Below are 12,876 nucleotides of genomic sequence, written 5' to 3' on the forward strand. Positions count from 1 at the left end.
ATAATAAGAGTAGCTAAACAGATAAATTTGTGTCCATGTGCATAGTATCCAAACTGTGTCCCTGTGTATTGGGAGTAATAATTGCCTAAAATGGAAAGGATTGTGGGTAATTACTAATTGCAATGTCGACGGGGATTGTGGGTAATTATAGCCTTAGATAAAGATGGGGACTTTGAAGATAAGAATCAAGTATGGGGGTGGGAAGAGCGCTGCTTGATCTAAGAGAACAAAACAATACTGCGTAGCTGAACAGTGACAGGGGTGCCACTTTGCTGTTTTCAGTCATGGTGGAGATCTGTTGTGGAGTCCTCTCTGTTTCTGCCTGTCTTTCTTTCCCTCTGCTATCTTCTGAGGAGGGATTTATTGTATCAGAGATCGCCGTGATGTACTGTAGTTAGTGAAAGCTCTGTGTGTGTTTGTGCCAGGTGCACACAGCTTGTTTGACTGCATGTTTGTGTATGACCTGTCCTGCCTTGTGTCCAGGGCTACATGGTGGAGTTGACGTCACAGCAGGGCAGTGTGGGAAAGGTCCTCCAGATGGGGAGCACGTTGCTGGCGGAGGGGCGTCTGACGGAGGACGAGGAGAATGAGGTTCGAGAGCAGATGAACCTGCTCAACACCCGCTGGGAGCACTTGCGCGTGGCCAGCATGGAGCGACAGAGCAGGTATGTGCCAAGCGCTGATCATCACACTAGAGCACAGCGCCATGTTCACATGTAGCACCACGTGCACATTGATCACCATGCCAGCATTAATCACCATGGCTACACACCCCATCATGCCCACATTAATCACCATGCCTACACACGCCACTGTGCCCATGTTAATAACCATGCCTGCACACACCACTGTACCCATGCTAATCACCAGGCCTGCACGCATCACTATACCCATGTTAATCGCCATGCCTACACACATCACTATACCCATGTTAATCGCCATGCCTACACACATCACTGTACCCATGCTAATCATCATGCCTACACACATCACTGTACCCATGTTAATTGCCATGCCTACACACACCCCTGTACCCATGTTAATAACCAGGCCTACACACACCACTGTACCCATGTTAATAACCATGCCTACACACCACCGTACCCATGTTAATAACCATGCCTACACACCACCGTACCCATGTTGATGACCAGGCCTACACACCACCATACCCATGTTGATGACCAGGCCTACACACATGACCTTGCCCATGTTAATCACCATACTCACCTTAATCACCCTGCCTACACACAAAACTAAGCCCACACAGATGGAAACTGAAAACCTTTGTAAAACAGCACTTGCTATGCAGCACCATCCCCAGTGTCTCCTTTCTCCCCTTTCATCTCCAAGCTTCACAAGCTTCAGATCAATCTGTTAGCGTGCGGAGGGGTTTTTGAAGCAGCTGACTATTGGTTGAGCTTTTTCCTCAGGTTACATGAGGCTCTGATGGACTTGCAACACCAGCAGCTAAAGCAGCTCACAGACTGGCTGGAGCTGACAGAATCCAGAATCAGGCGAATGGAGGCAGAGCCTTTGGGTCCCGACCTGGAGGATGTGAAGCACCAAGTCGAGGAGCACAAAGTATGCTGTTGGCCTCTCTTCTTTGTGCTGCCTGGATGGCTCATGTTCAGCTTATCTTGTACTGCTGTCTGACTGTGTCTCTCTTCCTGTTCACACAGCTTCTCCAGGAAGATCTGGAGACAGAGCAGGTGCGTGTGAACTCCCTCACCCACATGGTGGTGGTGGTGGATGAGAACAGTGGAGACAGCGCCACCGCAGCCTTGGAGGAGAAACTGCAGGTGAGGAGTGGGGCCGTAGCGGGTACAGCAGGTCCATATGATAAGACATAAGCAGGGTATGCTCCGAAGATTTGCACTATTTCTTTGCTACTTTCTGTGCATTGTCTTATGAATGTTTCTGGCCCAGATTTCAATGTATATTACGTAGTTAGCAGCTGATGCCATTGAATTGCATAGAGTGTTCCAAATAAATTATTTCAATTTGTGGTTTGTAATAAATAGTTAATCCCAGTGTATCGTGTGTAAGAACATAGTTTTAAGGAGCAGCTAATTTCAGTATGTACTAAAATGTCAAACATCCCATCCACACAGCTACACACATGCACATGTACATATGCATACGTACAAACACATATAAACATGCACACAAACATCTGCCTGAGACTGCCTCCAGATCTTTCCCCTGTAATAATGGGTCTCGGATGCTGTCAAGCGGAAAATTGTATACGTCTTTGAAGCAGACTTAATTGGAAAGAAATGCCATCTTATTTGTTTATTGTTTTAGTTAGCTGTTCTGCCCAGCTTAGCAACACGATTAATCTCCCGTTACCTCAGAATGCCTCTGTTGCATATATCTGAGAGTGAGTTAATATGATTGTTTGGGGTTTTTGTTGTCTGCAGAACTTAAGAGGCAGCATCTGCTTCAGATGGAGTGTGAGAAAGTGTTCTGCAGTTGTAAATGGAGTGTAATCAGAGTTATTACACTGACCAGCCATTTTCCTGGGCTTTATGTGATAACCAGTGTGCAGTCTTTGATGCACATAGGCTGGACGTTCGGCAGTTTTCATGACAGAAACGAAAAGTGCAGACCTCTGACACCAACCCTAAAGGGCTTGGACATTGTTTAATGAGTTAAATGATTGACTGGTCACACATGAAATTTAGCAGCGTGAGCCGTGTTCCTTTTTCTGCTCACACACAATTTGCACATTTGCTCCAACTGTGTCCTCGTTTGACACTTTTGTGCCAATCTGCAGTACTGCAGGGTGAAAATGGAGCCCTGAGTAGTCAGTGTTAGTATATTGCAGTTATATCCACTGTGTAGCCAACGTCAGTGTTAACGACAGTACATTGCTGTTATTACACTGTGTAGTCAGTATAAATATATCGCAGTCATTGTGCTGTGTAGTTAGGATCAGTATATTGCAGTCGTTACATTGTGTAGTCAGTGTCAATATATTGCATTCACTGCACTGTGTAGTCAGTGCTGGTGCATATTAAATGTTATTACACTGTGTAGTCTGTATCAGTATAATTCAAGAGTGATTAGACTGTGTCGTCAGTGTCAGTATAATTAGTTCTTACCCTGAGTAGTCATTGTCAGTATAATTTAAGAGTTTTCACGCAGAGACTGTGGTTTGCTTGATGGGAAGCTGTTGAAAAGACAGTGGTGCCATCTGGTCCTGTGATTTGATTTTTATTCTTCAAGTTTGAGAAAGCTGTAATGATGAGGTTTTCTCATATGAGATTTTTTTTAATAATGTGAAGTGGTATGAAAGTTTCAAGTGAGCTAGTATTCTGTTTAGAGTTGTGTGTATTAGAGTAGAGAAGAATTTTGTGTACCAGAAAAGTGTGTTGTGTAGTTCATGTTGTGTAGCAGAGATGCGTTGTACAGTACCTATCTGTTGTATGTAAGAGGGATGTGCTTTCTGTAGAGAGATGTGATAGAGTGTTTTACATTACAGAGGTATTTTACAGCAGAGAGGTGTTAACACTTTGGAGAGGTGTGTGTAAAAACAGATGTGTGCTTTTTCTGACAGCACCTGGGGGACAGGTGGGCAGCAATATGCAAATGGACAGAAGAGCGCTGGGTCCTGCTGCAGGAGATTCTACTCAAGTGGCAGCATTTCACTGAGGAGCAGGTAGGTGGCGCTTTGGTTACTTTTCATGTGTTCCGGTTGCTGTAGATCTCCCAGGAGCCAGTAGGTGGTGCTGTGTTGCCTTTGCATGTGTTTGATGGTTTCACTTCCCTACGTAAGGACCAAGAAAGTGTATGTTGTGGAAAAGGAAAGATTCAGAAGAATTTATCTTCTTCTTTGTGGCTCCTCCTCTCACTTTATCTCTCTCTTTCTGCAGTTTCTGTTTGATTCCTGGTTGGTTGAGAAGGAGGAGCTTGTCAACACAATCCAGAGCAGTGGCTTCAAGGAGCACAGTGAGATGGTTGCCAGCCTGAAGAAGCTTGCTGTGAGTGACAGTGGGGAGGGGTGGGATTTTGTGTGATTGACAGGGCTTAAGGCGAAGTTTATCCAGCCTGAGAACACTTGCCGTGAGTGACGGCTGGTTGAATGGGGGGGGGCTGCTTGTGAGTAAGATACTGACTGGTGCCTCCTATCTCTCAGGCTGTGAAGGCGGATCTAGAGATGAAGAGGGAGACGATGGACAAGCTGTGCTCCCTCAGCCAGGACCTGCTTTCCAGCGTCAGGAACAAGGAGGTGGCCCACAAACTAGAGGCGCGGCTTGAGAACCTGGCCCAACGCTGGGACAAACTGGTGCACACACTGGAGAAGAACAGCTCCCAGGTGATGCCCCCTCTCCCCTTACCTCTCCCAAATTCAAATTCCAAATAAGCTTTGTTGCCATGGCAATACATGCCACCGCACTGCCAAAGCATTTCGAAGTTCAAAATAAAACACACAATGATCTGAAATGAAAGCAATGAAACACTCCCTCTTAATCATATAGCCCTCCCCTTGTTACTCACTGAAGCAGTGCCCTAGCAAGAGCATGCTCATTTTATTAAAATAATAACAAAAACAATAAATACAAAAAAACTTAATGTAAAGAATATATGATCGTTCAGAATTTGTTAATTAACTGATTCATACCCCATGTTGGTTAGATTGTGATGTACTAGGCAGCTCAAGAGACTGGCTACGTTTACACAAGTAACATTTTTTAAGTCTTTTTGTGGACTTGAGGTATGATTTATCTGAATTTCTTAAAATACTTTGAGTTTTTGACTGGTTAATGACTTGTATTAGGAGTTAGCAGTGCTGGCCTGAACCTAGTATAAATATTAAAGAATTCTTTTTAAATTATGCTGTCTTATCTATATTGTATTATCTCATATATAACTAATTATCAAAGATATAACTAATAATTAGTTACAGGTGGAATAAATGAAAGCAGTAGGTGAGGAATTTTTTGCAAGTACTCTAAAATTGATTTTTGGAAACAAAAATAAAGGGGTGTCTGGGACAGAATTTTTAAGAATTTTTGGGGGAAAAAAGGGAGATGTCAATATTTATCATGTAAATATTTAAAAGATGGACATGACATGGACATGCAGTTCTTGTCTGAGACAGGTTTATGTTGTAGTGGGCTGTTCTGACTCTTGTTTATGTTAGATTCTATCTTGTGTAAATGATATGTATAGTAAGTCTCAGTAATTTATATGTACAGTAAGTGCCAGCTCTCATAGGGGGCTCTTTTTAGGGGTTTTCAGTACTTAAATTTTACTGCCTTCTGAGGATATTGTATTTTAAGTGCATTCAGAATTTGTGCACGCTTTGTGGATATTTATTATTTAAGAATACCACCCTGGTCCAGAGCATTAAAGGGAGGCTTCAGTTATTATCTAAGATTCTTAAAAGTGAGGCATCCAAGCTGTCAGTAGCAGGAACATTTTGTACCTGGCCAGATTTTTATTATACTTCCAAGCCAAAGGTGGAAGGTGTCTGTTGTTTTTGCTGTGATTTATTTGTTTGTTTATTTAGTGATTGGTTTCGAAACTGAATGTGACAAAGCTTATTTTTCGTAGTTATTTTTCCTTTTCTTTCTTTATCAATATGCTAGAAGTATATGTCAATCATAATTAAAATGTGCATAAATATGGGGCATGGTCTTACCATACTCATATTACTTTTTGAGAGCCAGTGCTCAAAGGCAGTGCCCTAGAGCATTATTTAAAATATGCCTACAGAGATTGTGTGGTAGTCATTAAATATGGCTAATATATGTAAATGCCCTTGAAAGCCATTTCTCCTGATCTATGAATTGCATAACCCTCAGCTGTTGCAGGTAGTTTTACAATGGGATCAGCCCTAGACTGTACACGTGAATAACAATTGGCTGGATTACATGCTTTGCTGGCTTTAATGCATGTGGTGAATTTGTATGGTGTTTTTTTTGTCGTTACCTGGAAGCCATTTCTTTTTATCTGCACCCCGCATAACCTTCAAATCTTGTGAATAGATTCCTAATAGAACATCCCTTTTATAGTATACATGAGTTAGAATTTCTTTGGTGTCACGGCATTAGAGTCATATTGTGCGCAGAGAATTAATGCCTATGTACTTGCTTGGAATTCATTTGCTGCCGTGCTGTAGCTCCCCGACACTCACTGATTGACACAACAACCACAGCTGTAATTTGGGATGTCTCATACAGTGGAGTTATCTAATGTAAATTGGTGCCTGCTCTGAGGTATTGGCTTTTTCATCACGGCCGTTACATTGGTCTTTTTGAAGTGTGCTGTCACGGCCAAGTTCTGACTGTATTGCTTCTGTTGACTTCCTCGTAACCCAAGCACATAAATGCTGTCATTTGAAATCCAACATTGCCTTTGGATAAAAGGGGGTTTATCATCATTTATGTCCACAACCAATCGGGCTGCTCTGTTTAAAGGCTGTTACTATGGCAGTGAGACGATTGACGCACAGTCGTGGTAGGTAAACTGTCTCCCTGTCTGTCCATCAAAAGGTCTCTCTCTCTCTGTCAAGCTATCTTAGTCACACACAGGTACAACACAGGTATCAACACCAATCAGACACACATGCCCGCAAATATGTGGCACCCAGACACGTGTACACACATACATACATAAACGCAGATGCATACACACACATGTGTATGCATACATAGCCTGGTAGCAGAGTAAGAGTGTGTCATGTCTCATGCTTATGTCTCCCAGTCACTGTTTGTCTTGTGCAACCTTGAACACTTGCTCACACACGTGTCTTGTTTTCTTCAGATTTCGCTAGCTGTCACCACGGCGCAGACCGAATTGACACAGACCTCCGTCATGACGACTGTAACCAAGGTGACTAGGCGGGAGCAGGTTGCAGTGAAGCATACGAAGGGGGAGATGCCTCCTCCCCCCCAGAAGAAGAGACAAATTGTAGTGGACTCTGAGCTTCGGAAAAGGTGAGTCTACTTAAGTTGGCACTCAACAATATCAACTTTTCTCTCACTGAAGGGGTGTGGCTACAGCACCAAGTGCACTGTCTCACTGTAGGGGTGTGGCCACAGCACTAATTCTGCTCTGTCATCCATTCTTTTTGCCTGTAAGGTCATAACCACAAGTGTGGTGACTAGGCATTGGAGTGACCCGCAGCTGTGACCAGCGGACGAGAGGGTTTAGTGTTAGGGCTAGAAGCAATGCTTAGCAATAAAAATATGGACAGGCTTAGGGAGTAGGAGCTAAGGCAGTATTCTAAAAACACCCCTGAAACAGAAAAAGAGGTTTTAGGGTTAGGACTAGCAGGGTTTGAGGGAACAGAATGAGTTACTCTGTGCCTGCTGTCCGCTGCAGGTTTGACGCGGACTTCACTGAGCTGCACAGTTTCATGACCCGGTCTGAGGCCACCTTGCAGAGCCCCGAGTTCTCCGGCGCTGGCAAAGAGGGCAGTGTGGCAGATCTGCACGAGAGAGTGCTGGTAATCCTCCACTCACTTCCATGCATTCATATTACCAGACCACAGACACATTGTTGCATTTCAGACTGCACTCAGCTGTCACCTGTATACATTGTAAAAGCGCGTATGCACTTACCCATTCATATTTTCACACACTGCATATATATTCTGCATTTAACATTGTCATGCTGCCAGAATGTTCATCCATTGATATTATAAAACTGTTTCAGACACCGCCTTCATTTACTATTATACTGCTCACATGTTCATCCATTCATATTGTCATACTGCATTCATTTTCATCCACCCCCCCTCCCTTTCTCCAAATTTTTCCCCTCCTTCTCTCCACCCCCTCTCTGTCTCCCTCTCTCCTGTCTGTCTCCTCTTCCTCTCTCTCAGGCGATAGACAGGGAGAAGCCAGAGAAGTTGAGGAAACTGCAAGAGGCCACTCGCTCTGCGCAGGCTCTGGTGGATCAGCTGGCCAGTGGTAAAAAAAAAAAAAAAAAAACACCTCCTCGTTGTCTCTATGGCAACCACTGTGCCTGTCCCCTCACTATTTCCATAGTAACTCTTTTCTCTGTCCCCGTTATTGTCCCCATGGCAACCCCCGTGTCTGTCTATGTCCTTGTGCTGTACGCTGAGAGATCCCCAAATCTCTGAATGTGCTGGAATGTTCCGACATTGTTCCACATGACCTGTTTGCGTGGACCATTCACATATAGCACTGCACGTGACCTGGTCATCTGTACTGTTCACACACTGTGTTCCATATGATGTGTGTAACACAGCTTGCACTGACCTAGTCATCTAGGCAGAGACATTGTGATCTACATGATCAGGCCACCTGTACTTACACATTGTTCTCCATGTTTCTTGGTTGACCAGACCTGATATATCTAATATATTTAATTCCTTGCTTGCTTGCTTGCTTGCTTGAGCCTTATGTGAAAACTCTTCTGCTTCCTCTTTGATGTCCTGCTCAGAGTATGGTATGATAACACAATATTTTCTGTAGATATAACCTCATATAATTATTCTCTTACTTTCCACTGAATCCCTGATATACAGTTGTCATTCCATTAGTTTGCCATATGTAGTTTCATTGGTTTGTGCTCAGGACTTGATAGTTACTGCGTTGCACTCCACAGAGATCCTGATAGTTAGTGTCACTTTACAGAGATCCTGATAGTTACTGTGTCACTCTACAGAGATCCTGATAGTTACTGTGTCACTCTCCACAGAGATCCTGATAGTTACTGTATCAGAAACCACAGAGGTCCTGATAGTTACTGTGTCACTCTCCACAGAGATCCTGATAGTTACTGTATCAGTCGCCACAGAGATCCTGTTAGTTATTGTGTCACTCTCCACAGAGATCCTGATAGTTACTGTATCAGTCGCCACAGAGATCCTGATAGTTACTGTGTCACTCTCCACAGAGATCTTGATAGTTACTGTATCAGTCGCCACAGAGATCCTTATAGTTACTGTGTCACTCTCCACAGAGATCCTGATAGTTACTGTATCAGTCGCCACAGAGATCCTGTTAGTTATTGTGTCACTCTCCACAGAGATCCTGATAGTTACTGTATCAGTCGCCACAGAGATCCTGATAGTTACTGTGTCACTCTCCACAGAGATCCTGATAGTTACTGTATCAGTCGCCGCAGAGATCCTGATAGTTACTGTGTCACTCTCCACAGAGATCCTGATAGTTACTGTATCAGTCACCACAGAGGTCCTGATAGTTACTGTGTCACTCTCCACAGAGATCCTGATAGTTACTGTATCAGTCACCAGAGATCCTGATAGTTACTGTGTCACTCTCCACAGATATCCTGATAGTTACTGTATCAGTCACCAGAGATCCTGATAGTTACTGTGTCACTCTCCACAGAGATCCTGATAGTTACTGTGTCACTCTCCACAGAGATCCTGATAGTTACTGTGTTACTTTCCACAGAATGCCTGATAGTTACTCTGTTACACTGCACGGAGGGCCTGAAACAGTCAACCTTTTGCTTTCCACAGAGGGCCTGGGTGCCGATGATATAGAGCAGGCTGCGAAGCAGTTGAACAGCCGCTGGGTAGAGTTCTGTGCTCTGCTGGAGGAGAGACTGTCGTGGCTGGCCTACCAGACAAAGGTGCTGGCATTTTACAACCAGTTCCAGCAGCTAGAGCAGGCTGTGGTGACTGCTGAGAACTGGCTGAAGGTCCAGCAGCCACCTGCGTCCGACCCAGCGCTACTGAGGGTCCAGCTGGAGCGCTGCAGGGTGAGAGGCTTGATCCCATCCTCGCTGGTCCGGCCCGGTCCGGATCTGACTGTCTGTCTTGCTGTTTGTATGTTGTCTGTCTCTCTGACTGTCTAATTGTCTTTGACCATTAGGCTGTGAGTGAGCAGTGATTCTGTGAATGTTATGAGTGTGTGCACAGGTAGAAATGTGTGTATGTCAGTATGTGTGGGAGTAAGTGTGTGGCTGTTGTGACTGTGTGGTTTGAGTGTGGATACGAGTGCTTGTATGTTGTGAGTGTGTGGATGCTGTATGTGGATGTTGTGAGTGTGTCTGGGTGTTAAGGTGTGTCTTTTGTGAGTGTATGTGGATGCCCTGAGTGTCCATAGATCTCTTGAGTATGTGGATGTTGTGAGTAGAAGCATAGAAATAATTAAACCAAAATTGTCTTTGTTCTAAATGCAATCACACTGCTAACTAAGGAAAACAAACACTGATGAGTGATGAGGGGATGGAATGAGGTTTGTCTCTTATACCTTGGTAGTGTACTATAGCCTGTTTTATCAGATTTAGTCAACCCACAGTTCCCCAGAGGTGCCTGCTTGTACTTTTAACTCAAGTAGTTTGTAGAGACTTAAGTGTAGTTTTTAGACCTTCCCGGTTTCTCATGTTTGCGTTGTTTTTTGTCTTTCCAATTCTGTCTGCAAACTAAATCATCCACCGGGACACGTAAAACTATTGATGGATTGATGGATTCGTGAATCTGTAGATGCCGAGAGCGTGCGTGGGTGTTGTGAGTCAGTGTGAACACTGTGAGAGTGTGGTGCTGAAACAGGTGCTCTTTCTCTCTCTCTCTCTCCCTCCTCTTTTAGGATGAGCTGGCACGTCTCTCCTCCCTGCAGCCACAGGTGGACCAGCTGAAGGACCAGGTGAAGGAGCTCCGGGAGAAGGGAGAAGCACACGTCCTGTTCGATGCCGACATCGTGTCTTTCACAGAACACTACAGGCAGGTTCTGTCAGACCTGCAGGCCCGGGAGAAGCAGCTGATGCTGGGTGAGGAGCTCCTAAATGTCACATGGGGTTGGTCAACGGTGTAGCATAGTGGTTAAGGAACAGGACCCACACCTGCTTTAGTAAATTTTCAGTAGTATAAGTGGATAACATTGTAAAAAAAAAAAAAAACTAACCAATTTAAGTCACCTTGGATAAAAGTGTCTACTAAATGCCAATAATGTAATATAATTTAATATAGGGGGTGGTGGAGGAAAGGTAGCATATAATGAAAGTACAGCGTGATACCTTACGCTGGGGGACCTATGTTACCATTTTGTAGATGAAGACAATGGAGGGGGTAGTGAAAGGTAAATCATGGTGCACAGTTGGCATGATACTGTTGTAGAGGAGGGGATGGAGAGAGCTAGATAAACCAGAGAGAGAGAAGATATGAAAAGGTAGACACTGTAACTGTCCACCCCTGGAGCTAAGCCATAAAATATGAACGATAAAACTGAAGTCGTGAGTTAATGACCCAGCTTGTGAACAAGCACACATACACATATAATGTAGCACTTTTTGAACAGTTCAATCTTCTTACATTTTTCAAATTTAATGTGCACTACAGCTGAGCTAAGCAATTCTGTTATTAGCCTGGAATTGGCTTCCCTCCTAAAAACACAATTTTTAAAGTAAGCAACAAAGCACTGAAGATAAAATCAGACTTTTAATGAAAGAATTTTATTGAAATGCTAAGAGTTCGTATTAAAATGAAAATATGATTAATGTTAGAAAAGCAGACCCTAGCAAGGTTAACTCCCGATAGAGTGTATAACTATATAATATTTATATATGGTGTGTGTGTGTGTGTGTGTGTGTAGATGTGAGTCTGTAAGTGAGTGTATGTGTGCTTATGTTTGTGCATATGCATGTCTGAGTATGTGTATAATTATATCTGCTTTCAGTCCTACGTCATGATGCAAAGCTGGAGGGTTAACAGTCTGATGGTAATGAAGATAGAAGTGTGAGGTCTTTATTTATCCATAACTCTCGGGTTTGGGGGTTGGAGGAGAAGTCAGTGTGTTTCCTAGGTTTTGCCTGCTTGGAGAGTGCAGAGGAAGGAGTCTGTGAATAATATACATCAGTGTAGGAAATGAACCACACACGGTTCCCTGAAAAGTGGACCACGCGATTTCTCCGGTAAAGGAACCACATGGTTCACCACAGAAGAGATCACACACAGTTCAGTGCATGGATCACACAGTTCACTGCAGAATAGGCTAGATAAGATTCGGCACAGCATAGACCACACACTGAAGAATGGATCGCACATGGTTCAGCACAGTATGGATCCTGTTAAAACGTATCCTGGATTTTCTTTAAACCACCATCACTTTCCCTTTCCCTCTCCCCCTCTGCCTTTCTTTCTCTCTCTGTTCTTCTCTGCACCCCTCTCGCTGTCTCCAGTCCAGGAAAGCCTGCCACCCCCGCGATATAAGGAGACCATCACCTCGTTGCTGGCCTGGCTCCAGCAGTGTGAGACCCAGCTGTCTGTCCCATCCTCAGCTGTCACCCACTACCCCGTCATGGAGCAAAGACTGAAGGACATCCAGGTATCTGTCGGATTGTGTGTCAGTGCCGTCCATTGGTCTGGCTGTCTGTCTGTCTGTCTGTCTGTTTTTGCTTTATCTTTGTCCGGCTCTTGTCTTTCTATCATTGAGGGCCAATTGCTAGGTCTGTCTGTCTGACCCACTCTGTCATACTGTCTGTGAGGGCCAGCTGTGAGGTCTCTTTGCTTGTCTGTCTCACTCTCTGTCTGTCTGTCCCTAAGGGCCAACTGCAGCACATGTTCATCTTACGTCTGCCCGTGAGACCTGAATGCAAGATCTGTCTGTTGCTTTGTGTATCTGACAGTTTCGCGCGATGACAAGTTTCTGTTCTCATTTACCTTCGCTGCTGCTTCTTTTTTTATTCTTCCAGCTGTTCTCCTTCACACTCTCTGTAGGTCCTTTTAATTTGTTGGTGCTTCTCTACGCTTCCTCACCCTTAGCCCTGTGTCTTTGTTGCACTGAAGCTTCTGTTCATCACCGGGTTTTTTTTTAGCCGTTTCTTTTCTTCCTCGATCCTCTGCGTGTCATCTGAGATTCATTCTTTCTCGTTCTGCATAACTAAGAACTTTAACGCACATTTCTGTGCGAACATTTCTGAGTTGCT

General features: G+C 44.1%; 1 protein-coding gene across 7 annotated transcripts in view; it reads left to right on the forward strand.

The window, feature by feature from the left end:
* Positions 1–12,876, forward strand: part of dmd (dystrophin) — a 162,037-nt gene that overhangs the window by 68,329 nt on the left and 80,832 nt on the right. For all 7 annotated transcript variants that reach the window (XM_036540281.1, XM_036540280.1, XM_036540282.1 and 4 more), the window contains 12 exons: positions 484–665; positions 1,434–1,584; positions 1,683–1,802; positions 3,563–3,664; positions 3,879–3,986; positions 4,142–4,321; positions 6,775–6,947; positions 7,336–7,459; positions 7,838–7,925; positions 9,470–9,711; positions 10,542–10,722; positions 12,130–12,275. In XM_036540281.1, coding sequence (XP_036396174.1) covers positions 484–665; positions 1,434–1,584; positions 1,683–1,802; positions 3,563–3,664; positions 3,879–3,986; positions 4,142–4,321; positions 6,775–6,947; positions 7,336–7,459; positions 7,838–7,925; positions 9,470–9,711; positions 10,542–10,722; positions 12,130–12,275 — 1,797 coding nt within the window. The remainder of the gene's footprint in view (positions 1–483; positions 666–1,433; positions 1,585–1,682; positions 1,803–3,562; positions 3,665–3,878; positions 3,987–4,141; positions 4,322–6,774; positions 6,948–7,335; positions 7,460–7,837; positions 7,926–9,469; positions 9,712–10,541; positions 10,723–12,129; positions 12,276–12,876) is intronic.

This window comes from Megalops cyprinoides, chromosome 11 (genome assembly GCF_013368585.1).
Source record: "Megalops cyprinoides isolate fMegCyp1 chromosome 11, fMegCyp1.pri, whole genome shotgun sequence".
NCBI classification, from domain to species: domain Eukaryota; kingdom Metazoa; phylum Chordata; class Actinopteri; order Elopiformes; family Megalopidae; genus Megalops; species Megalops cyprinoides.